Source organism: Quercus robur, chromosome 6 (assembly GCF_932294415.1).
Source record: "Quercus robur chromosome 6, dhQueRobu3.1, whole genome shotgun sequence".
Taxonomy (NCBI): Eukaryota; Viridiplantae; Streptophyta; class Magnoliopsida; order Fagales; family Fagaceae; genus Quercus; species Quercus robur.
The window spans coordinates 25,822,813-25,846,395 of NC_065539.1; the positions used below are offsets into that span (position 1 = coordinate 25,822,813).

Here is a 23,583-nt window from a genome sequence, read left to right on the forward strand (position 1 = left end):
CAATCCACATATCTCTTTTTAGATGTCCCAGTTTGTTAAGTTATGATTTTTTACATAACATTTGTGTTGGCTTTATTCCATGACAATAAGTGTTGTATTTGCATTAATTTATTTCCTTGTATTTTGTGAGATTTATTGTAATGGGTTTAGTATTAAGTTGGTGAAGATTCAAGAAGTTGATCTCATGAGTTGTCTCACTAGTGGTTCAACCCGCAAAAGTCATATGAGAAGCACATGTTGGAAGTTGAAGAGTCAAGTGTCAGGCTGTATTTCGTGAGTCACTTCGCGACTTAGGTCAAGTCGTGAGTGACCTGCGAAACTCTCTGCATGGAGGATTTTAAGTGTGACCTTTCATCTTCTTTACCCTACTATATATACCCTCATTACCCACAAAATTATAAGGAGGCTATTCAATAGAAAACCCTAAAGAGGTTCCTACAACACACCCACCATTATAGAGAGAGCTACTCATCCTTAAGTGAGAATTCCTTTGTAGTCTCTTCTCTTTTTCCTCTCCCATTGTTATACTTTGAGAGGAGATTTGTACCCAAACACAACCCACACTTATTCAGAGTGTAGAGAGTGTTTTAAAGGTTGGGAAGCATTTAGGATTTTCCATAAGAAGTCGGTGAGGCTTGACGGATACAATCGGACGGTATTGCGGGACCCGAATAACTAATGAAGACAAGACTCCGAGAAGTCCGTTGGTAGCTAGAGCTTGGAGGGCTCAAGTACATTAGGTAGATTAGGCTTGGAGATTCTCTTTGATATTCGTGTACTCCAACTTATTCACTAGTGGATTGATTTTGACTTGGAGGGTCACGAAGAGGTTTTTCGCTGAGTTCTTCAGTTTCCTCTTCGATAACACATTGCCATGTTATCTTGTATTTGCATATCTCTTCCCTTACTCTTTAAACTACATTTATTGCTTATTGTACTTGCTTATGGTTTAGAGTAGTGTTCTGGTTTATTGCGCTTGTTTTACTCTTGTTCTGCACTTAGATAAGTTAGAGTAAAAGCAATTAAGTCGTAATTTAAAATTGGGGGTCTAATTTTCTAAACAAGTATTAGTATTTTCACACACTAATTGAGCTTTCAATTGGTATCAGAGTGGGTACACTTATTTTGGTTTAATTCCATAAGTATGATCCTTGACTCTTTATGTTTATTGCCATGGATAGTACTTTGTGTGCTTTTTTGCATGTTTTGGATGTTGTTGATTGTAATATGCCACATGTTTGTGAAAATGCATCAATGAGTGTTTATCCTCATGCTTGTGATGACATGTTACATGACTCTTTGGGTGTTGTTAAAATTCCAAATGTCAAACTCTTGAAGAAAAAGTCAAAGAAATTTTATGAGGTTTTGAGCAAGTTCATTGGTGAAAATGATGATTTGATTGTTAAGCTCAATGAATCCAATAAATTGGTTGAGAAATATAAGGAACTTGCTGAAAATTCTTTTAAAAAGATGAAAGAGTTTGAATGTGGACTTGGATGCTGAACTTGTTTTGTTTAACAAACTTGTTGATGATCTTAAGTGTGAAAATGAATCTCTTAAGATGCATGCCAAGTGTTTGATTGCTAAATCTATTACTAAAAAGGAAGATGTTATTTGTTGCAATCATGTCATGGAACTCGATTTTGTGCCTATTGTGAATTCTACCTCTAAAGACAAATCAGTGTACATTCCTCTACACAAAAGAAATCAAAAAGTGGAGAGGAAGGCTCTTAAGCCAAAGCCTTCTTTTAGGTCTCATTCTAGGGATTTGAATGGATCTAAGTTTGTTCCCACTTGCCACCATTGCGGTGTGATTGGTCATATAAGACCTCAATGTTCCATGTTGAAAAGAGAACAAAATCATGTTGCTAGATCCCTCCCTAAAAGGCCTAGGTGACCTAAATACATTATATGTCACCATTGTGGTGCTTTTAGTCATCTAAGACCACATTGCTCTAAGTTTCAAGCTCTAAAAAGAATTAAAAGAAAAGAGAAACTTGAGCTTATTGGAAGTTGTGCTAAGAAAGCTAAATCGGATTTGATTGATAATGGTAAGTTGTTGAAGCGTGTGGTTAATGCTCTTACCACCTTGTCTATGTGCATCTCTGGTTCTCATCCTTCCAACCCTCGTCTCACTTCTCATGAGACACTCATTCCAAACAATTGTTTCGTTTGGATGAGAAAGGGTTCCTATGATTAAGATTATGCTTTTTTGGTCCTTAATCTAATTCTTTTGATCTTTGTAGGACTCTTCATGCATTAGATGCTATATCCTCATGCATTTTTGCATTATGCATCTATTAATATGCATTGTTTTTGTTCTTGATCTTAATTTTATGTTTTTTTTTTTTGTGTGTGTAAAAATCTAAAACCACATAAAAGATGAAAAATTTAAAAAGTTTGATCGTATATGTTTAAGAACATATCACTTGTAGAGTTTGGTCTAGTATCTATGTACTAATGGTGTAGTGCATTTACGAGCTTTGCTTGTTATGTATGCACATTTTAAGTGTGAGTGAAATCTAGAATTCTATGTTTGATTGCTGTAAATAGATGTTCAAGCTTGTCATGAATATCTAACCAATAGTCTTGTTTGATCTTGATACATGCGTACTCCTCCATTTAGAATTGCTCTTGACCTCCATATATGTACCTGTTGTTGTTGTTAAAGATTCTTCATGAAGCCTTGAATTGAACCCCCCTCTATCTCTTGTAAAAGATCACCAATCATACTAACAAGTAACCAAAATCTCTCTGTATATTTATATAATTTTTGTTGTTTGTTTTCACTTAGATTTGATCCATTCATCCCTTTAATTGATCGTGTTTATTGTTTAGTCACTTTAGTGTTTTCCAATTGGTTATACATAGATCAAAACATTAGAATTACAATTTCCATTTATTAGGCTTTCGTAGGTATGGTTTTTATGGTTTTTATGTGTACACTACATATATCAGTTGCTATTAAAAAACCACAAATCGTGGCCAAGGACAGCAATATCGGCAGCGAGAAAGACCGGAGCAATTGGACAACGAAGTCTGGTGAGCCATAGCCTTTCTCTCCTCTCAGCCTTTCTCTATCAGTTACTGTTGTGATTTATTTTTTCTTTAATAATAAGAGTTAATGCCTAAATCACTAATTTCTAGGGAGTAATAATGACATTACTATGAGTGTTTTTTGACCCTTAGATCTAATAGTAATCAATGGTTCAAAAAAAGTGTAACTCTTGTGAAGTTACACCAGGTGTAACTTGAACCCATCTCATATATATATATATATATATATATATATATATATATTATAATTTTTTTTTTTTTAAGAATGTTTATGAATCAATTACATGAATGTTATATTCTTGGGTTATGATTGAAATGTAATTTAATGAACCAAACACCTTAATGTCACATTAAGGTAATATGATTACATGAATAAAAGATTATAATAATGTAACATTACACTTTGATGTAACATCAAGCAAACTAAATGCCCCTATATATAAAGAGATTCACTGCAATTTCCCAATATTTTTATCTTTCACATGAGATTTTTAATATAAAAAACGAATGTATAGGATAAGGACTCACCTTATTAGACCTGTGGTTAATAGACATGTGGTTTGTTCGATTTGGCCCTTAAAAAATGGGAACTTCAGATCGCGTTGATCATGTTATGTAAACAAAAATGTAGATGGAGGGACTGAATTTTCCCGTTTTGGAAATTTTGGAGATCTAACCTATAAAAAAATTTTAAATTTGAGGAATAAAAATCATAGTTACACAAAATTTCAAGGACAAAAATTATAATTTATTATTTTTCCTATGTTTTAAGTTTTTGTGGTGTTCTTCTTGTATGTGTATTTTTTTTTTCGAGAATCTTGTGTATTTTTGAGTGCCCCGGTTGTGAGCTAAAAGAACAAAAGCTAGTGCGGAGTGCCCAATTTTGAATATGCAGATTCCCAAAGAGAAACTCGTAACACCTCCGCTATCATGAGTTTTGGGGGGGAGAAAATGAAACATTAGTATTGTGAAACACTGTCACGTCCAAAAACATTATTTGTGGTTGTGGAAGTTATTTTGCCAAGCATTTCAATGAAAAATGAACTGAAAAGAAGGCATTTATGTGTTTCCATGCAACAACAGATATTCCCACTCTTATCTCTTTTAGACTTTTTAAGCAAAAAAGCTGTGTGTTTACATCTTCGGAACTTGTACACATCTGAGTTATCAGCACCAAGCATACAAAAGCCACACTTCGTACACATCTGAGCTATCAGCACCAAGCATACAAAATCCACACTTCCACTGAGTTGCTCAAGATCGCAAATACAACTGTGTTCTAGTGCACATATATGGATAAGTGTTCCAAACGGCAGCTATCATTTACATTGGCAAAGATCAATAGTGCCTGATCTCAAAGTGCCACTTTAAAAGCGAGCACTGAGTCTGGAAAAGAGACGCTTTTACTGAGGTTGTGGCCGTGTCTGGACAATGTAGATATCTTTGCCAACAACACATCCTTCCACATCCTGCGGACAGCCAAACTTCTGTTCAAGGAAAAACCCGACTGCACAAAGGCGCTGACCAAGCTGCCTACGGTAAATTGGATCAACCGTCAATGGCTTTTTGCTGTAGTCTACAGTCAAATGGCTAACTTCCCCATCAGCAGGACCTGCACCCAGTATGAGAAGCTCCTCACTGAAATTCGCAAATGCCAGCGTTTGCACCAGGCCATCAAACTTCCCAGAGGATAGACGCCATGGTGTTCCACGGGTACCTGAGGCCAGAGTTTCACCAAGGCCTGAAGCAATCTCAGCCTCAACAGAACTATGATCATGGTCTGTTGGGCTAAGTGTGTGGAGTACAAAGGATAGGTCTGGTGAAAGCATTTCTTGCACCAGAACTGCCATAGTAGTTTCATTCTGAGGCACACCAGCAGTTCTTCGGCTTAGAACTGCTCTCCGAGTGTATAACGAAGCCCATACTCGGCTAACAGCATTTCCAAAAACTGTTGGATTTGAAGGACAAACATTGGGAATTGAGTCATAAAGTCCAGCAGCTGACATTCCAGCCAAGTCCTCAACATTGGCACTTGAACGAACAATTAAGCGCACATTGCCTGGAAATATTCTCCCTATGCTATCAATGATGTCTTTTGGGGGTTTTAGGGATGAGATCAGTTCCTGTAATTTCCAGCAGAGTTTGTCAAGTTCACCACCTTCCAGTTTAGCTGTTTCAATCTGTTCTAGGAGAGACCTGAATGTTTCAACAGATTTGCTTTGCTCTAATGCCAATTCCATTGACCCAAAAGGTATCACTGCCCCTGCTGGGACATGAAATGAAGCCGGCACCCCTTGATCACTGTATACTGTTTTTAAAAAAAGAAATCCATGAGAAGCTTAGCAAAACATTAGAGACAAGAAATTAACCAAAATTTTCTATTAATGAGAATCAATAACTAGTCCTCCATTTTATGAAATAGTGTGCCCAGCAATTTTTTCTCTAGCTATGCTCTAATGCCGCTTGTTGAAATTATATTTTTAAGGTTTCATGTAACTCTATTTAGCAAACCAGTCAAGGTAGTGTCCATAACATTGGCTTCAAATAATGTTGTGGTAGCAAGCTGTCAAGGTGCAAGATCCAGACATTATGGATGGGCACCTATTAAAATCTTAGTGGTTCTAATGTGGTATATAAAACAGATCATGATCAAGTAAGGTCATGGTTCTAGTGTGGTCTACATTACATTTAGAGGTAATTATAAATCAATACACAAAACTTTGAGCACAACTAATGGTATAGGAATTCAGCCAAAAAAATAAAAAATTACTAATGATATTGATATAGGAGCATTTCTTTTTGCATATTCTTTGAAATAACATTGAAGTTTCTATTGCTAATGGTCATATGGCTTAGTGTCACTTCCTCCCCCATCTATGATGTGCACGCAACAACAAGAGATTGAAATGAATTTTTTTTTCTCTCTGGATATATGATGTCCATGTACGACTAAATTCCCCATGGAAATTTCACATATTATATAATGTGCCCATGCAATGGTTCTGATATCATGGGTTAATAGGAAGTACAGGTAATGGCATTATTCTCCATAATTCAATAAGCATGATGAACAGAAGTTAAGCCATCAACATTAGATCAAGTTTTGGGGAAAAACAGACAAAGTATATCATGTTTTAAAATGCAACTTTGAGGCCATGACTACTTTCCAAGAGTACATGATATTCTAAACATTATGTATAAATAATTACAACTGAATATCATGTTTTCCGCATTGAATGTAGCTATCAAGGGATTATACATACATGATGGTTCTGCAAATCCACATGAACATATCATTTAAGGATCTGGCTTCCCTCCCATTTAAAAGTCTCCCATTCTCTCTCATTTTAATACTGATGAACAACACATGGCAAATACACAATCTAAAGGTTACAAAGAAGGCATGCCAAATAAAATTCTCTCCTAATTTGTCTCTTTCTGCACTTCCCAACAAGCCTTTCTCCTCTTCTTAGCCTCTCTCTCCTTCCCCATTACCAACGCTGCCTAAGCTTCAGAGGCATCGAAATCAAAGCTTGCCAGAGAAGAAGGGGCAAAACGGGACACTGGGTTAGGAAATTAAAAAGAGTGAAAGATCCTTGAGGCTTTATGGGAAACCAAGCAAGCTATACTGTGCGAGGGAGGTAGGTATGTAGTCATTGTTGTCCTTAACTCCACCTTCTCTTGGACTGCACAACACTCAGGTCCTTGTCCAACATGCCATGAATGATATAAATTGCCCAAGCACAGACTCACATCTTTTCCATTTTGGGTTTCTTTGCGCTTTTTTTTTTTTTTTTTTTTTATTATTATTTTTATAATTTCTTTAATCTGATCAAACTGTATTTTTTATTGCTTTTCAGGTTGTGGAATTTTTTGATTTTGTGAAATCTTTTGAATTGTTTTTTCAATTAGATGTTAATGTTATGACCAATTCTGTGGTAACATTGACAGTGGGTATTATTAATTATTCTCTCTATCATTGATTAATAAGAGCATTGACCCCTTCTTCTCCGGAAAGCTCTGATCTTGGCACCTTTGATCAGGTGATGACAGTGATTTTGGGGGAGAGAGAGAGAGATGCAAATAAGCGGGGGAAGTCTTGTTGTAGAGAGAAAGAAAGAACGAAATTAGAAGAAATAAATGTATTTGACATGGATTTGTTTTTACCCTTGGATTGTGTATTTGCCATATGTTCATCAGTATTAAAATGGGAGAGAATGGGCGGCTTTTAAATGGGAGGTGAGCCGGACCCATCATTTGATTTCCTGTTAACTAAGATAAGCTTGCAATCCAGAAGTACCTCAACAAAATTTTACAAAATTAGCATCACCATAAACCAATCAATAAATAGTTCAAAAAGGAGACAAATTAAGTAAATAGTTTGAAAACAAGGAGACAACTATAATGCTCATATTATGGCCATTAGGAAGGATAAATTTTCATAAGACACTCATGTTGTTAAGGATTTTCTTCTAGGGAGAAAAAGAGAAAAGATGCAATCCTGACACCACATATGTTACCTTTCTCAGAAACAGCTGATAAAGAAGCTAAGCGACCACAAGCGGCTGCCTTTGCACCTGAATTCTGTGCATCTGCATCAGCAAGCAGTAAAACTCCTCCAGTAAAAGAACCCTGGATAAAGATACAGCTATTATCACTTCATCAAAGCATCTGACATTTTGAGTTGAGGAATCCAGAATAATAAATAAACAATATCACACCTGATTGGAGTCAGGGGCCTTGACAGCAGACCAGGAAGGCTCATGAGGTACTGGGGATTCAACCCTGGGTGAACCATTACCTGCTAGAGCTTTCCCAGCAAAATCGCTAATGCTATTATTTGGTGTAGATGGAAATAGGTTAACACCAGTTGAGGATGCTTCTAACCTGTAAAATTCCACAAATGCAGAAACAAAAAGAAAAAGTACAATCATGAAATCACATGATGCAGCTCATCAATAACAGTGGAATTTCAAAAACTTATAGATTAATTCAACAAAAATACTAATTTTAGATAAAAAAGAAAGATTCCAGACAAATAACCTCACAGATTTTCCAGTAAATTTTTTTATATCAGCAACTTTCTCATCATCTTCACATGTCACGAAGACAACCTTCTCCTATAATTACCAATAAAAAAAAATTTATCAACATATTTTCATTCAACATCTTGTAAGAAATATGACATGCTTAGTGAGAAGAGACTTGCTTGTCGGGCCCTAACACCAAGATGAGATAAGTGAGGAAGCTCTTGCAGAAGTATAACTCCTACTATGTTGCTCCCAGCAGCCGTTACCTGGTAGATATTCAACTGTAAGTTTAAATGTCTACACCCTTGATGCTATGTATTATGATGTGATGATATACAAAAAATAAGTGTTAGTGAGATATAGCATTTTTAAACCTCCTCATCTCCATCAGCTTTGTTGACAACAAGAATAACAGGTCCTTCAACTGAAGATGGTAATGAACCAGGTACAATGCTTTCAACCTGAAGTCAAGTATTCCAGTGTTAATGGGTAACAGTGTCATGAACTATTGGCCAGGGTACAGAGCAAAATGACAGGCAACAAGCTGACTTAAGCATCTTAAGAGAGTTTATAGCACCAGACATGCACACACACATATATATATAACAAGAAATAATAGCTTCATCAGTTTGTGTGAAGCAAATAATTTGAAATAAAATGGCCATGATTCAAGCAAATTGGATTTGGAGAAAGCTTCTGACCATGTACATTGATAGTTTATATTATACATGTAGAGCAGTCCGATTTTGGAAGAATGGAGGTGGATATATTTTTGTAAATATATTTTATATTATACATGTAGAGCGGTCCGATTTGGGAAGAATGGAGATGGATTTCTTTTTGTTTATCTACAATTCACTTTTCAATTTTAGTTAGACATAAGTCTATCTGGTTTATTTGTGAGTTTGAAGGGTTTATGGCAGGGGATCCTTTCTCCTGTTATTTTTGTTATTGTTATGGAAGCACTTACTAAAATGTTAATAAAGGGGAAGGGGGCATTGGGGTTCCATCATGAGAAATGTTGACACTGATTCATTGGTGGTTACTCATCTACTATTTGTTGATCAGACCTTAATATTTTGGGTAGATCCAAACCAGATTTTCTTCTTAAAATGTGGGTTTTATTTTGAAGCTATCTTCGGACAAAAGGTTGAGACCAAGTAGAGGCATCACAAGTGAGTTTTCTATCACTATAGGCTTGCATCGAGGATCAACATTAAATCCGTATCTCTTTACACTAGTCATGGATGAGCTCACTAGATTGATTCAAGTGAAAGTCCCTTGGTGTATCCCATTCCCAAATGATATAGTTTTAGTAGATGAAACTTGATGTTGAGCTAGTGTCAAGTTAGAAATTTGAAGAGATACTTTAGAATCTAAGGTTTTCAGCTAAGTAGAACCTAAAGCAAAGTAAATGGAATATAAATTAAATAAAAATAGAAATAAAGATAAAGGGGTTGTAAGACTTGATGGTCCATAGATACCAAAGAGTGAGTGCTTTTGATCTTTTGGATCAATAATTCATAAGGATGGAGAGATTGAAAAGGATGAGAATCAAAGGGTAAGAACTGGGTGGATAAAGTGGAAAAGCCTATCAGAAATATTGTTTAAATGTAGAATACCTATTAAGTAATAGGTATAATTCTATACGACTGTTATAAGACTAGTTATACTTCATGGTACAAAATGTTGGGCTATTAAGAAACATGTTTATAAAATGAGTATAGATGAAATGAAAATGTTAAGATAGATAAGTAGAAATACAGGGAAAGTTAGTATTCAATGAGGAAATTTTATTAAAGACAAGGGTGGTCCCTATTAATAAAAAGATGATCACTTAAGATGTGTTATGAGGGTAGTATAAATAACAGATAGTATTAGGGTTAATAAGTTTTTTACCCTAAGCCAAATCTCTGGTTTACATGGTATCAAAGTAAGTAATCCTGAATTCGAATTAGATCTCCACTCTTATCTCCCATTTAGAAAGTTATAATTCTCACATGTTAGGCCTCAATTATTAAGGGGAAATCAGGGCCCATGCATGAGGGGGGAAATGGATAAGTGATTATCATTGACTTTTATGTGTAATCTCCATCATAAATATGGATTCCATTGTAATGTACTATCAAGAAATATATATGAGAAAACGTAGCCCTTTGTGCTCGTCCCGTGGATGTAGGCCAAGGGGCCAAACCACGTAATTCCCTTGTGTTCTTGTTCTCTCTTTCTTTGCTTCCACCTTCTCTACAATATTCTCTATTTCATTTTGATTTTAGCAGACAGAAATTTCTTTAAAGGCCTATTCTCTATTTCATTTTGACTTTAGCAGACAGAAATTTCTTTAAAGGCCTATTCAATTGCTTTATAGCCTATATAGGGTAAAGACGCAATTTACTGCAAACTAATGTTCCCAGAACAAGAACATCCCAACTCTGAGAACCAAGTGTGTTTCTAACAGCTTTTAAATGAAGGGTACAGACCTCAAAAAGTTTTACAAGTTGCAAGTTAGAACAAAAATCAACCAAATCAGAGGCAATTTGAACATCAACCTTGAAATTTCTTTCTTTACTTTATTTATTTTTTCTTTTTTCTTTTTTTTGGGGGGGGGGGGGGGGGGGGTGTTTAGGGGAGGCCTGGACAACCTAGTATTTGATGCTATTTCAATCAAGGAAATTGAGGTTACCTGAACTAATGTTCCCAGAGCAGCTCCTGGAACAAGAACATCCCAACCTTGAGAACCAACTGTGCTTCTAACAGCTTTTAAAAGAAGGGTACATAGTTTTGAAACCTGAAAAATTACACTACAGATGACATTGCCAGTAGAAGTTAGAGAAGAATACTAGTTAGATAATCAATTCATTAATCATAAGGTCTAGAAAACTAACATTAGATAAATCTGCAAACCGTATTAGCCTACAGATAAATAGAATTTTTTTCCAAAATATTTAAAACAAAGTTGTCATACCCAGCACGAATCTCAGCTTCAGCATATGTCCTTACACTGTTCTCAGGGATTCCAAAAGCTTTTCCTAGCATCTGCAAGTGCCATGAGATAATGTTATGAACTTCAGGTCACTTCATTTTGAAGTTTAGCATCACTTACTGAGATGGTTTTGCCATTTTTTTTTTCTCAAATTGTGGTAATTTAGCATCACAAAACATTAAAAAGAATTACCTCTGCAGTTCATAATTCTAACACACAAGAAAAATAGTATTTTACAAAGTCATCATCCAAGAAGACCCATATGCAGGTTTTGAATCTTTAATAATACAATACATAGATATTTTCAACCTAAAAGAAAAGCAAATTCTTTTCTTTTTCCTTTCTTACCTGGACTTTTTGAGGGAATATTTGAAGAAGCGTTTCAGAATATTCTTCAGTTAGCCTCCTGGCTCTATCAAGAGTAGCTTTAAGCCTTAATGCCCAGATCATCTTGCCATCTTCACTTCCTTTATTATTCATTTTTTTTTGGGGGGGGGGGGGGGGAGAAGAGACCCAGGTTATGAATTTTGATGCAAGCCTAAATATTGTATTATATTAATCATACAATAAAGAACTAAAGCAAAATGAAGATGATGGCACCTTCCCTTTCAGAGAGACCTCTCTCTCTCCAGGCAAGAAGTTCATTTTCAATGGCAGCAGATTCCTCTGGCTTCCAACCAGATAATCCTAACTGATGAATGCCAACAACAAGTGCACCAAGAGGATCATTCCAAGAGTTTATATTCCCAGCTTCCACACTCTTTGCCAGCCAATGAGCCCCTCCCACAGTTTCAAGCACATTGAGGAATCTATTCAAATCAATGAGTGTCAGCAAGGCTTTTAATCCAGGAAGTATTGATTAACAAAGATAAGATAATAAATTTTTTGTGACAATTTATAGTGATATAGTACATGGGTTTTAATTACTACTCCAGTCATGGCATTCCTTTGCCAGCTTAAACACTTGATGCACATGTATCTGTGTTTATATGTCTCATATTCTGACCAAATATATTTTAACTGTATTTAAATTTCAAATTAATATGAAACAATCAAAGAACAACATTGATGAAACTAAAAATGACAAACGGTATTTTTAAACAGTTTCCAAAATTTTACAGTAAGGGTCTGTCTGATCGTATATTTTAAAAGCAATTTTCAGTCATTTAAAAATAAAAATATAAAAATAGAAAGGTAACCATCATTCAGCATACTCTTGAAGTAAATAAATACAAACTCTATTGTAATAATCTTAAAAGATGTCCAACACATGTTGACAGAGACTATCTTGACAAGTTTCCAACATGCCAAATGGTTCAAAGGAATAGTGTTTCAGATTTATTGGAATGAATAACATGCCATTATAAACATTAAAAAAATGTGCTTATGTCCTCCATAACAAGAAATCCCAGAATTCTACATACCTGCTTAAAAGAACAAATGAATAGTCCTCTAACCCGATCTCACACAGTCGCCACTGTCCTCCCAAGAGAAAGAGAGAGAACGGTAAAATTTCAACATAGCTAAATGCTGCAACAAAGAAAAATGATCTCACCACCTCACCTTTTGACGCATAGCTATCGCAGCATCAGGGGCATCATTTCTAAGACCGCTTTCAAGACTCTTTACAATTATTTCTCTGAGAGCATTCAAAGATTGCATGGTTTTGAATAACAGGTCAATGGCAATGTTTTCTGAAGAACTACTTGCTTCAACAGCATCCAAATTCTGAAAAATAAATAAATAAATAAATAAAATTTGCCACTTAAGATCAGATGCCAAAAAACTATAACTAATTAACCCTTAACAAAATGGATATATTGATATAAAATCAGCTCAAAAATAAAGGTAGGAGTTGTTTTTGGGAGGGGGTGGGGGAGATCAGACAAGTACTATTAAGTAGAAAAAGTGGAAAGCACAACTTTGTGCTTGCTTTGATGACCATTGCTCATGATTTCTTCTTTTTACTCTTTTCTTTTTTTTTCCTGTTTTTTCTTTTTTCTTTTTTGTGGTTCAGAACTGATGACTTTGTAGAATAGTAAATCAGATTGCTATAGTTACATATATAAGCAGAAAGATCATCTTCCCTTGGTCTTGTCTCCCCTGCTAGAATGTTTCTGGAGAGACTTCTCAGAAACATAAGTAACAGAGCAAGCATGAATGCATAAAAAGATCCAAAAATCCAAATTAAAATCTTATTTAAACCTAGAATACTTATGACTAGACATTCAAAACAATATAAGCTGTGCTTCAATTGCACTTCACACGTTGGTGCTACAAATGAAGATTTCTAAGTTGACAAAACTGAAAATCGTTCTACATATAGCAACTTGACTCTTATCCTTGGCTGCATCAGCTATTGAGTTTACAATCAAGATGTAGTTATGTAGCAACACCTTGTATGTTCAGATTCACATCTCAGTTTCTGGCTATAAAAATACATGACCTCAACAGATGAAAATTAAGAAGATCTAAAAATGAAGATCCACCTTTTTGCACTCCAAAAACAACGTCAGAGCAGGAAGGCCACGCTCATCCATTGATTCACTGATTGATTCTAGTTGTTCGGTGAGGCTGCAAAAAGCTCAGTCATAAATGGATGACTAACCAACCAATTTAGAATGTTGCAATTACATTCAAAGCACAAACTTTATATTGGAGTACTCTCCAGCTCAAAAATTTTGAACTTGGAAGTTGGGACAAGTCATATAATTATACCAAAGTAAACTGTTCATATATTATAAGTAAATTAGGTTAGGTGAGTTTTGGTCTGGGGATGCAGAACTAATATTCAAAACTGTTGTAAATGTGTCATGAAAGCTTTCGGGCAATGGGAGGTGTATATAATTTAATGTGAACTTTTAACTTCATATCAAACCTTCCAGCATTGAAGAAATCTTTGAGTTCTTTATGAAAAATTTTGAACTGCTCCACAAACGCTTCATTATATTCTCCAGGGTTTTGGGTAATTCTTGCAAGCATAGCTTCTGTAGCAACCAAATCTTCTGGGCCCGCATTACGGTGAAGCTTGTTTTGTATTGTGTGCTTTATTTCTTGCTGGAATTTGAAAAATAAAAAACCAATAGAATTAGCAGATCATATTATTACAAAGAAAATCCATGCAAGCTCAGCAAAGAATAACCTTGAGGTCATGAGGGATATCATTCCGATGAGCAATATCTCTAATACGAGTTAGAGGAACAGATGCAGTAAATTCTGCCTTAAAAGAAGGCAGACATGGATGAATCTTGCGGATAACAAGTACTTCCTGAACAACAGAAGAAAAGCCATTAACTGAGAGAGACAAAAGAAGCATAAACATAAAACAAATAAATATGTATCATGCATCTTTTGAAATAGCAAGGCATTTGTTAAGCAGCCTACTAGATAAAGGTCATTATTCCTCTTCTTCTTCTTCTTCTTTTTTTTTTGTGGGGGGGGGGGGGGGGGGGGTGGTGAAGGGGGGTCACAAAAATGAATTTAGAAATACTTTGGGCTTATCCTACAGCACTTCATTCTAAATAATGGATTCCCAAGCCAATGAAGTCCTAGCACAGTGATCAATGACTAAAGGCATAAGCAGTTTTAGGGTGGGCAACACATCTAAGAAACATATTTTCCTGACTATAATTGAGATTTGAAACAGCTTTTGTTTCCTTGTTCTGAGCCCTTGTATGTCTGAGCTCCAGGATTGATGTGTAAAGCAAGAACTGCTGAAGCTTTTTAAGCAACTATACATGGTATTCTTAAGTCAAATTAGAAGGAAAGTACCTCTATCAACTTTTTTATAACATGGAATTTATTGAAAACAACAGACCAAGTTCTTCAGATATCAAATTGCTGAAATTCAAGGCCCCCACATCAAGCACATATAACCATGAACTGACTCTCCCTAGACTTGTTGACTTATTTTGTTGCTAAAGAAGATCAAGGTTCATGGGCGGCACTAAGGGGGGAAAAAAGTCATCACACCGCTTATAAAGATGAACTTCATCTTAACTTCAAGTGAGCCAGCATTCAGAAATGGGGAGGCAAGTGAGCCCGTTTAGATGTTAAATGAAGGCAATTGTAACTAAGAAAGATAAAGTTGCAAGATCAAATATCAATTCCTTTTTTAATATTATCCAACTCAACATTATACTTAACATAAATATTGAACTTAATGGAACACTTGTGAGATGAGAAGAAAAAGACTTGAATGTTGCAGTTTAAGACATCCAAAAAGATTGAGAGTTCTAGTATGTGCATCACAGATCAGTATCTACAATAATAACGGCATACCAACCTTTACCAATTGACACATATAAGAGTGTAGTAAACTACAAAGAGAAATCATTATTCCATATCCATGTCAAATAAAATGGTAGAACACCTGAGGTGAAATATTTTTCCCACAAGAAACTCGTTCCAATTCACGAAATATAAGCCTGGATATCTCAGCATGCCTGTTTGGCCGGTGATGACCTCCATCTTCAAAGCAAGGAATTTGCCCTATGTTTATCCACTGCATAAGAAGAAGATATAAGAAAAGCATGCAAGTATTAACTTGAAGATAGAAGCAGAACCAAAGTATCAGAGATAACCTTCAGATATATGGCTGAATATATGAGAGCCTCCAACCGATCATCAGTTTGTAAACTTTCAACTAATAGCTCACATACAACTTCAAGCTTCATCAATAAAAGGGAAAGCAAGCAAGAATAAAAAGAGATGTTATTTCATGAAGTTAAGCAAAGAATTGGACAATAAACTCCCTCTATCACCTATTAAATAAAAATAAAATACTCCCTCTGTCACCTAATGAGTTTCCTGTTTTGACAAACACGAAGAGAGAGAGCAAAAATTCTGATGACAACTCACACTCTTGATGGTATCTTTTTGAAATTACCCTTTTTAAATGCTCTAACAGTTGAAAGGTAGACACATTGTTTGGTTTTAATTTTATGATTAAGGGCAATGTGGAAAATAAAATCATTAGTGCTTTGGACATTCATTTTAACACAAATCAAAAAGGACAACGTTGATTATGGGACTACTGAAGTAAAACATTATTTTTTAGATTATTGGTTAAAATGATTTCCTAACATCTTAATTTTTTTGGGACAAGTGGTAATTTATCATGATATTAGAATAAGTAATCCTAAGTTTGGAGTTTTTCTCCACTCTACCTCCCATTTTAAAAGTTGAAAGTTTACGTGTTGGGCCCTACTTATTGAGGAGTCTGGACCCACATGTGAGGGAAGTGTGAGAATATTGGTTAATGGATTAAATTCATCCTTTCCTAACAGCTCATACAGTTATGCTCCAGCAGCTCTGATAAAATAAGGCTGGTATCCCTACAGGTCCAAGGGCTTTCCCAGCACCTATTTGACTCACTGCCTCAGCAACTTCCCCTTCTGTAAATGGCCTAAGAACTGCTTCTGTTCAAAGGTAAGCATAGGGATAGGGAGCCCCTGCAACACAAAACCAAGGTTCTGCCATTCCCTTCTATCAGGTGGGGAAAAAATAGCTTGAAATTTCCTCAAGAATTCCTCTTGAATCTTAGCTGCATCCTCCAACCATATGCCCTCACTGGATAATACTATTCTATTATATACCACAAACAACACAACTGAGCAACAATAACAATAGGGGATACCCTATAATAGGGCATTGCCCAATCAAGATTGATAGGAAATCATATATTCTTATCTACTTGAATCGGTTTCTCTAACAAGTTAAACTATTCATGTTGTTATATATAATTTATAACAACATGAAAATAGGAGTTAGGTACTTCTTTCCACTTCAATACTAACATAATCTAAATTGCGTTTGGATTAGATTAGATGACATGAACACCACAACTGAGCAAACAACAACAACAACAATAGGGATGCTGTATAATAGGGAATTGCCACTCTCTCAAATCTTCCTACTTACTTTCTTTCTTTATTCCCTATTCCTGCTTCAGTGGCCAACCGAATTGCTAGACTTCAGTGGGACTTTTTGTGGGGTGGCCTAGGAGATGAGCCCAAATTTCATCTGGTTGATTGGTCTACGGTGTGTACTCCACTTACTTCAGGTGGGTTGGGGATTAGGAACCTGAGAACTTTCAATGTAGCTTTATTAGGGAAGTGGTTATGGAGATTTGGGCAAGAAAGGGATGCTTTATGGCGTCAAGTGATAGAGGTGAAGTATGGTTGTAATTGGGGTGGTTGGTGTTCTAGCTCTTCCTCTGCTCCACATGGAGTCAGTTTGTGGAAAAATATTAGAAGGGGGTGACACTCTTTATCTTGGTTTATTCTGTATGAAATTGGAGATGGATCAAAAGTGCAATTTTGGCTAGATAGTTGGTGTGGATCTTCTTCTCTCGCTGACCACTATCTTGAATTATTTAGGATTTGTCATAGAAAAGAGGCAAGTGTGGCGGATCTTATGAGGTACACCAATGGAGTCCTCCATTGGGAGATACATTTTTGTAGGGATGTGCATAATAGGGAATTGGAAGCTTTCAAGAGCTTCATCAATACCATTTATAGCACTCCTGTAAAGGGGATCGGGGAGGATAAGAGATGTTGGCTGCCTTGTAAGAGTAAGGGGTTCACGGTTAGTGCATACTCTAGTTCGCCATAGTGAGCAGTTTTTCCCTTGAAAAAGCATTTAGAAGCAGAAGATTCCCTCTAGAGTGGCTTTCTTTGTATGGACCGCTGCCTTGGGGAAATGTCTAACAATTGACAATTTAAGGAAAAGAAAGGTTTGCATTTTGGATTGGTGTTACGTGTGCAAGTGTAATTGTGAAACTGTTGACCATCTATTCCTTCATTGCCTGGTTGCTTTGGAGTTGTGGGATATGTTGTTTGGTTTATTTGGAGTTTATTAGGTTATGCCAATGTCTATTGTTGGGCTATTTGCTTGCTGGCAAGGTCGATTTGGTCACCATCGTAATGGAGATATATGGATGGTTGTTCCTCATTGTTTGATGTGGTGTATTTGGAAGGAGAGAAATAGTAGGTGTTTTGAAGACAATAAGCGTTCCATCCCTGACCTCAAGCTTCTATTTTTTAGAACTTTATTGGACTGGTTCTCTGTGTGGAGAAACCATCCTTTTTTGTCTATTTTGGATTTACTTGATTTTTGTAATGTTCATTTTTGATATGTTCACCCCTGTATACTCCCTGTGTACTTGGGTGTCTCTCTCTTTTTAATATCAATGAATCTTTATTACTTATCAAAAAATATATATATATATATATTCTTTCCTACTTTACTAGATTTCCCTAACAACTTAAAATTATTCAATAGATTAAGGATGTTATATCTAAAGTTATAACAACCTGAAAAATAGTCATTCAGTGCTTCTTTCCAATTTTTTACCTGTGTTTGTGCATATGTGTGTATACACATGCACAATGTTATTCACCATTCAAGCATTTGTTAAGATATCAAGTTATCAACCATTTGGTTCTACTAATTAATACAAAATGTAAAAGATTTTCCATCTTTATGGTTTGTAGATCTATATGAATGATTTGGATCAATAAATAACCTAACCAAAGTAAATGAAAACAGATGATGTCCCATCAACCTTTATTGGGTGCCACCCAATAATTATTTATCTCATACTAATGATAGAGCAGCACAACAACCATGCAATATATAGACATTATACATGCCTTTTATTTGTATTATATTGATGTCCAACTGAAAAATTATTAGGCACTCCCGAAGTAAAGTGGCATGATACTCCCTCCGCTCACATGAATGGCGGATCCCCCATAAATTTTATTACTAGGACTCACTATTATGTGAGAGGACGGAGTACCGTGTTGTACTCTCAAAGTACTGAATAATCACTCTGTCAATATAGCCTACAAATTAATAACTGAAGGCATTATAAATAGTTATTTATATTCTAGAAACTACTGCTGCTAACACTGAGATCAATTTTGCAAACAAAACAGCTAAATACCAAAAAGACAACATACATAAAGAAACAAATAATATGTGGAATGTAACATATAGCTATTATAAAAAATTCCCATCAATCTAAATGTAGGAAGAAGCACTATCAATAGCAGTACCTTTTTCCGCCAATTCCTTGCACTTCGATCACCTTCAACTAACTTGAGAGCCAAGCCTTCAAGACCAGAAGTGTCCCATCTTCTATCTGATTCCCGATTTCGATGCTCATTCGATTGCATGAAAGACGCAGATTTCCCCTGCCATTGCCCGACAAACGGACTCGCCTTCACTTCCAAAGGACTAGCAGCAGTAGTAATAGCAGACCCATTATCACCAAAATCCACTTCCTCCTTCTCCTCATTTTCCCCAAAGCTCAAAGGCAGTAACTCCACAGCCTCCCCTGTTTCATTCCATTTACAAACCATCCCAAAACTCCCTCCCTTAGGCAACTTCACGACACGGTTATCCCCACTTTCCCACACCACACTCTTGCCCTTGCCAACAATCACAAACTTAAACTCCACAGACTCTCCTCCTTGCAATTCCAACTGGCATACCCATCCATTTTCCGTCCAATTCAGCACAACATTCTTCTTCCAAGATCCCAATTCTTTGGCTGATCCCAAAATCACAACATGCTCTCCAAATTTAACTTGGTGATCCAGCCTAACATTCAACCGTACCTTCCCATGTCCTGGCTTAGACTTCATCTTCTTTTTATTCTTTTTCTTCTCCTCCTCTCTGCCAAAAATCGAACATGAAAAATGTATAATTCTGGGTTTTTTTTTTTTTTTTTTTTTTTTTTTATAAGTTTATCTTATTATTCTAATTCTAGTGATCTTCAATCAGATTCAAGTAAGCTTTCATGTTGTGCTCTTTGATTTAGTTTAATCAAGTTCCTAGTTGTTAATCATAATTACTTAGTTCGATCGATCCAATTTACTTTGTAGTAATTGTGTTCATTTCAATCACTAAAAAATAAATTTATAATCACAGTGACAGCAACCAAACAGAGAAGTAAAAGATGAAGAACCTGGCGGTTTGGGTAGACGAAACGCCACAGACGATGATTGGAGAAGAGCGTTTCGAAACGTCCATGTTGAGAGGGAGAGAAATTCGGGAACTGCAGAAAGAGAAATTGGAAAGGAAGTGGAAGTGGGAATGGAATTGCTTGCGAGGAAGATCACTTCGTGAGGAAGAAAAAGAAAAATGCAAGGGAACACGCAAAGAATCCATTGCTAAGCTGTAGACTAGAACTAGAACTAGAAGAAGAGAGGTGAGTTTGAGTTTGAGTTTGAGTTTGAGTTTGGGGAGCAACTTGTACTCGAAGGAGAAGGACAAGCACTGAAGCCTGCTGGAGAGTGAAGATTTGATAGTGGATCGCGGTGGGGCGTGTATACGCCACGTGTACGAAGGGAAGTTTTTTATTTATTTTTTAATATCATTTGTCGTAACTCGTAAACGATCATTCTACGGATCTGAGACTGTGTTCGCTAATAATATCTCGCCTACGTATGAGCATCTATCGAAGCATTCACTCACTGACTGTCCACTTAAAAATCTCTACAGCCGACTATGTTTTTAATAATAAATCTCTCCGTCTTTTCTTCCGACTCATCAAATGCCACTTTTTTCGATTAAGAAAACAAAAGAAACAATTAAAATAGAAGGTATGAACTACGGACATGACCATACATCAACAGTCAATAGTCAAGAACTGACTACAAAAATTGAACATGTTAATCAGGGATGCTCTAGATACCAATTCAATGAAATTACAACATGTCCAACAAAGTAAGGCTACACAGAGTCACAGACTCAACGAGAATCAAGCCAATTGTTAAGAATATAAAGTGAGAGAAAGAGAGAGATATTGAATATGTAGGATATTATGTATATTCTATGTGTATAATATTGTATAATAGAGAGTCCTATATAGGTATAGTATGTGTAAAGTAAAGTAATATGAGTATACTGTAAATATTGTATACTAGGCTAAGTCTGATAGGTTAGGCTAGACTAAGCTATATACTAACATTTTCCCTCAAACTCGAGGTGGCAAGAAGAAAGCCAACTAGAGTTTAGATATAAGATCTCAAAGACGACTAAGCGAGTGAGTCTTAGTGAAGATATTAGCTAATTAGTCGGCAGAGGAGACGGAGTACAACTAGAGATTGTCTTTCTTGAGATGATGGCGAGTGATGTGGCAATTGATCTCAATGTGCTTGGTGCATTCATGGAAGACATCATTATGAGCAATGTAGATAGCACTGAAATTATCATAATAGAGGGAAGTGTTAGTGGGTTGCGAAGCATCCATATCAGTCAATAGCCATCGAAGCCAGACAAGTTCAACAGTAGTGTTAGCAAGGGCACAGTACAACCTCGATACTAGAATGGAAAACCACGTCTTACTTCTTGCTATGCCAGGAGACAAGAAAAATGCCCAACAAGAAGCAAAAACCTGTGATGGAATACCAGCCAATCAGATCACCTGCCCAATCTGCATCAAAATAATTATGGAGCTTGAGAGAAGACCAAGAGGAGTTGTTGATATCGTCTTCACGCGTTAAAACAAAGACTAAAAAAATTGAAAAATGTGCAAAATCATGAATTTCAAAGCCAAAAAGAGTAAAAATAAGTACAAAATGTTTGAATAGTGAATCAAAAAGTCACAATGATTGAAAAATCCATTTTACAGCAATTAAGACCAAAACCCTAACCGGGTATGGTAAAAAAATTGACTTTTTAATCTAACCGTTTGATCATGTTGAATTTCAGACAATCTTGTAGAGTATATTTTTCCCTTCAAAATGATAGTTTACGGGCCAAAATCAGAGTTAAAACGGATGAAATATCACCAAAATACTAAAAACCCTTATAAAAACTTCACTGTTTTTTTTTTTTTTTTAAGGAAAATTGGTAGTTTTTGCCCGACTTTGCATAATAAACTATACCAATTGGGCAAGAACTAGAACAAGCAGTTTGGACCATCTTGAAGAACAACTAATTTTCATCAAAAGGGATTGACGATATCTACTTTGGATTGGAAGATATGAATTTTTCAAGAAAAAATGTCACAGGATTTTTTTACTTTTGTGTCACCTTCCTACTGTAGCTCCAAATCAAGCAAGGCTAGGATTGTTGGAAACTAGACATACAGAGCTTTCAATGCATATAAAAGTTGAAGAAAACGGGGCTTGGAATGTCCTCCAAACAGCAGCGTGAAGATCAGGACAGAAATTAGAAAAAGAAGAAAAAGGCTAATGAGGTGGCAAAAGTGGGATGCTAGCACTAGTGTATCCTATTACACTAATGCTAGCCTTCCATTTTCCTCATTCCCCTATAAATACCCCCCTCCCCCCCCCCCCCCCCCCCCCCCCCCCCAATTTTTGAGAAAAATCATGGAGAAAAATAGGAAGTAGGTAGAGAAAATAATGAAATAGAGAGAAAAAAGTGAGAAAAATTAGAAAATAGTAAGAAAGTTCTGGAAAAATACCTTTAGAAATTCAACAACCAAAAAAAGTTTCTCTCTCCTCTCTCTCCATAGGAAACCCACACAAAAAAAATGCTCCATCCATTTTTGTTGTAATTTTTGTGGGTAAGGCTATAGGGATGGGTTAGTTTCTTAACAACTACACACATCACACCCTTTTTATTATATTGTAATCATCATTCTCCATATGTATAAAATCTTTCTTTTATCTTGCTTCTTGTTCATATTTGCTTTACTTTCTATGCTCTTGTATATATTGTGTATATATCTATCTCTTTATTTCAATGTTCATATTATTGTTGTTGATTTATATTGTTGTGTTTGTTTCCCTAGATGGGTATTGGACCATCTCCTAGGCTATGTATGGGAAGTACCCTTTAGAGGAAGAAATCTCAGCTCACCTAGGCATCTAGAAAATTTACTGTTATTGTCTTTTAATTTTATGTCATCCCATTTACTTTCAAGCAATCCCCATCCCCTTTTAATTTATTTTCATCTCATTTAATTTCTTGCACATCCCCTCTACCCTTTTATTTTATTGCACTATACACACACACACACACACACACACACACACTATACCTAGACACCTAAATAAATAAATAAAAGATATTATATCATCTCTCTTAAATGGTTTTTAAACCTTCATTAGAGCAAAATATGGATATGTCTCATAAGAATGGTGATGACTTAGACTCTTGTATGAGCAATGGACAATTTGGTCCGATATGACCAACAACACTACAGTGGTGATGTGTGGGTACAAACTCAAATATACCTTGCGACCTAGGAGGGTTCTAGAGATGGGTTTTATAACCTAAGATTCATCTAAAGGTTTTATGATTCCTTTTAAATGGAGGAATAAGTTAGAAGGCTTAGTTGGTATAGATTTAGAATTGGGCTCTACATCAAGCTAGGTACTAGACACTTTTCTAGTTTGGCATTAGAATCAACTAGCTCTTCTTCCAAGTCATTGACCTTTACCTTAAGGGACTGATTCTTAGATTTGAATTTGTCTACCAACTCTTTAATCTCTTTAAATTTAACTGTTAAGTCCTCCTTGATATTTTCAA

General features: G+C 35.9%; 1 protein-coding gene across 1 annotated transcript; it reads right to left on the minus strand.

Moving 5' to 3' along the window:
• Positions 1–4,143: 4,143 nt before the first annotated feature.
• Positions 4,144–20,337, minus strand: LOC126733380 (phosphoglucan, water dikinase, chloroplastic). Its single transcript, XM_050436655.1, has 19 exons — positions 20,048–20,337; positions 19,134–19,755; positions 15,654–15,740; positions 15,443–15,574; positions 14,213–14,338; positions 13,949–14,127; positions 13,560–13,644; positions 12,634–12,798; positions 12,495–12,547; positions 11,671–11,879; positions 11,419–11,537; positions 11,053–11,123; positions 10,771–10,888; positions 8,462–8,548; positions 8,267–8,353; positions 8,101–8,177; positions 7,779–7,944; positions 7,578–7,689; positions 4,144–5,365 (listed from the first exon to the last, which is right to left on the minus strand). Exons 1-19 carry the CDS (start codon positions 20,248–20,250, stop codon positions 4,461–4,463), a joined length of 3,603 nt encoding a protein of 1,200 aa, XP_050292612.1. The 5' UTR covers positions 20,251–20,337; the 3' UTR covers positions 4,144–4,460.
• Between the last annotated feature and the right edge of the window lie 3,246 nt (positions 20,338–23,583).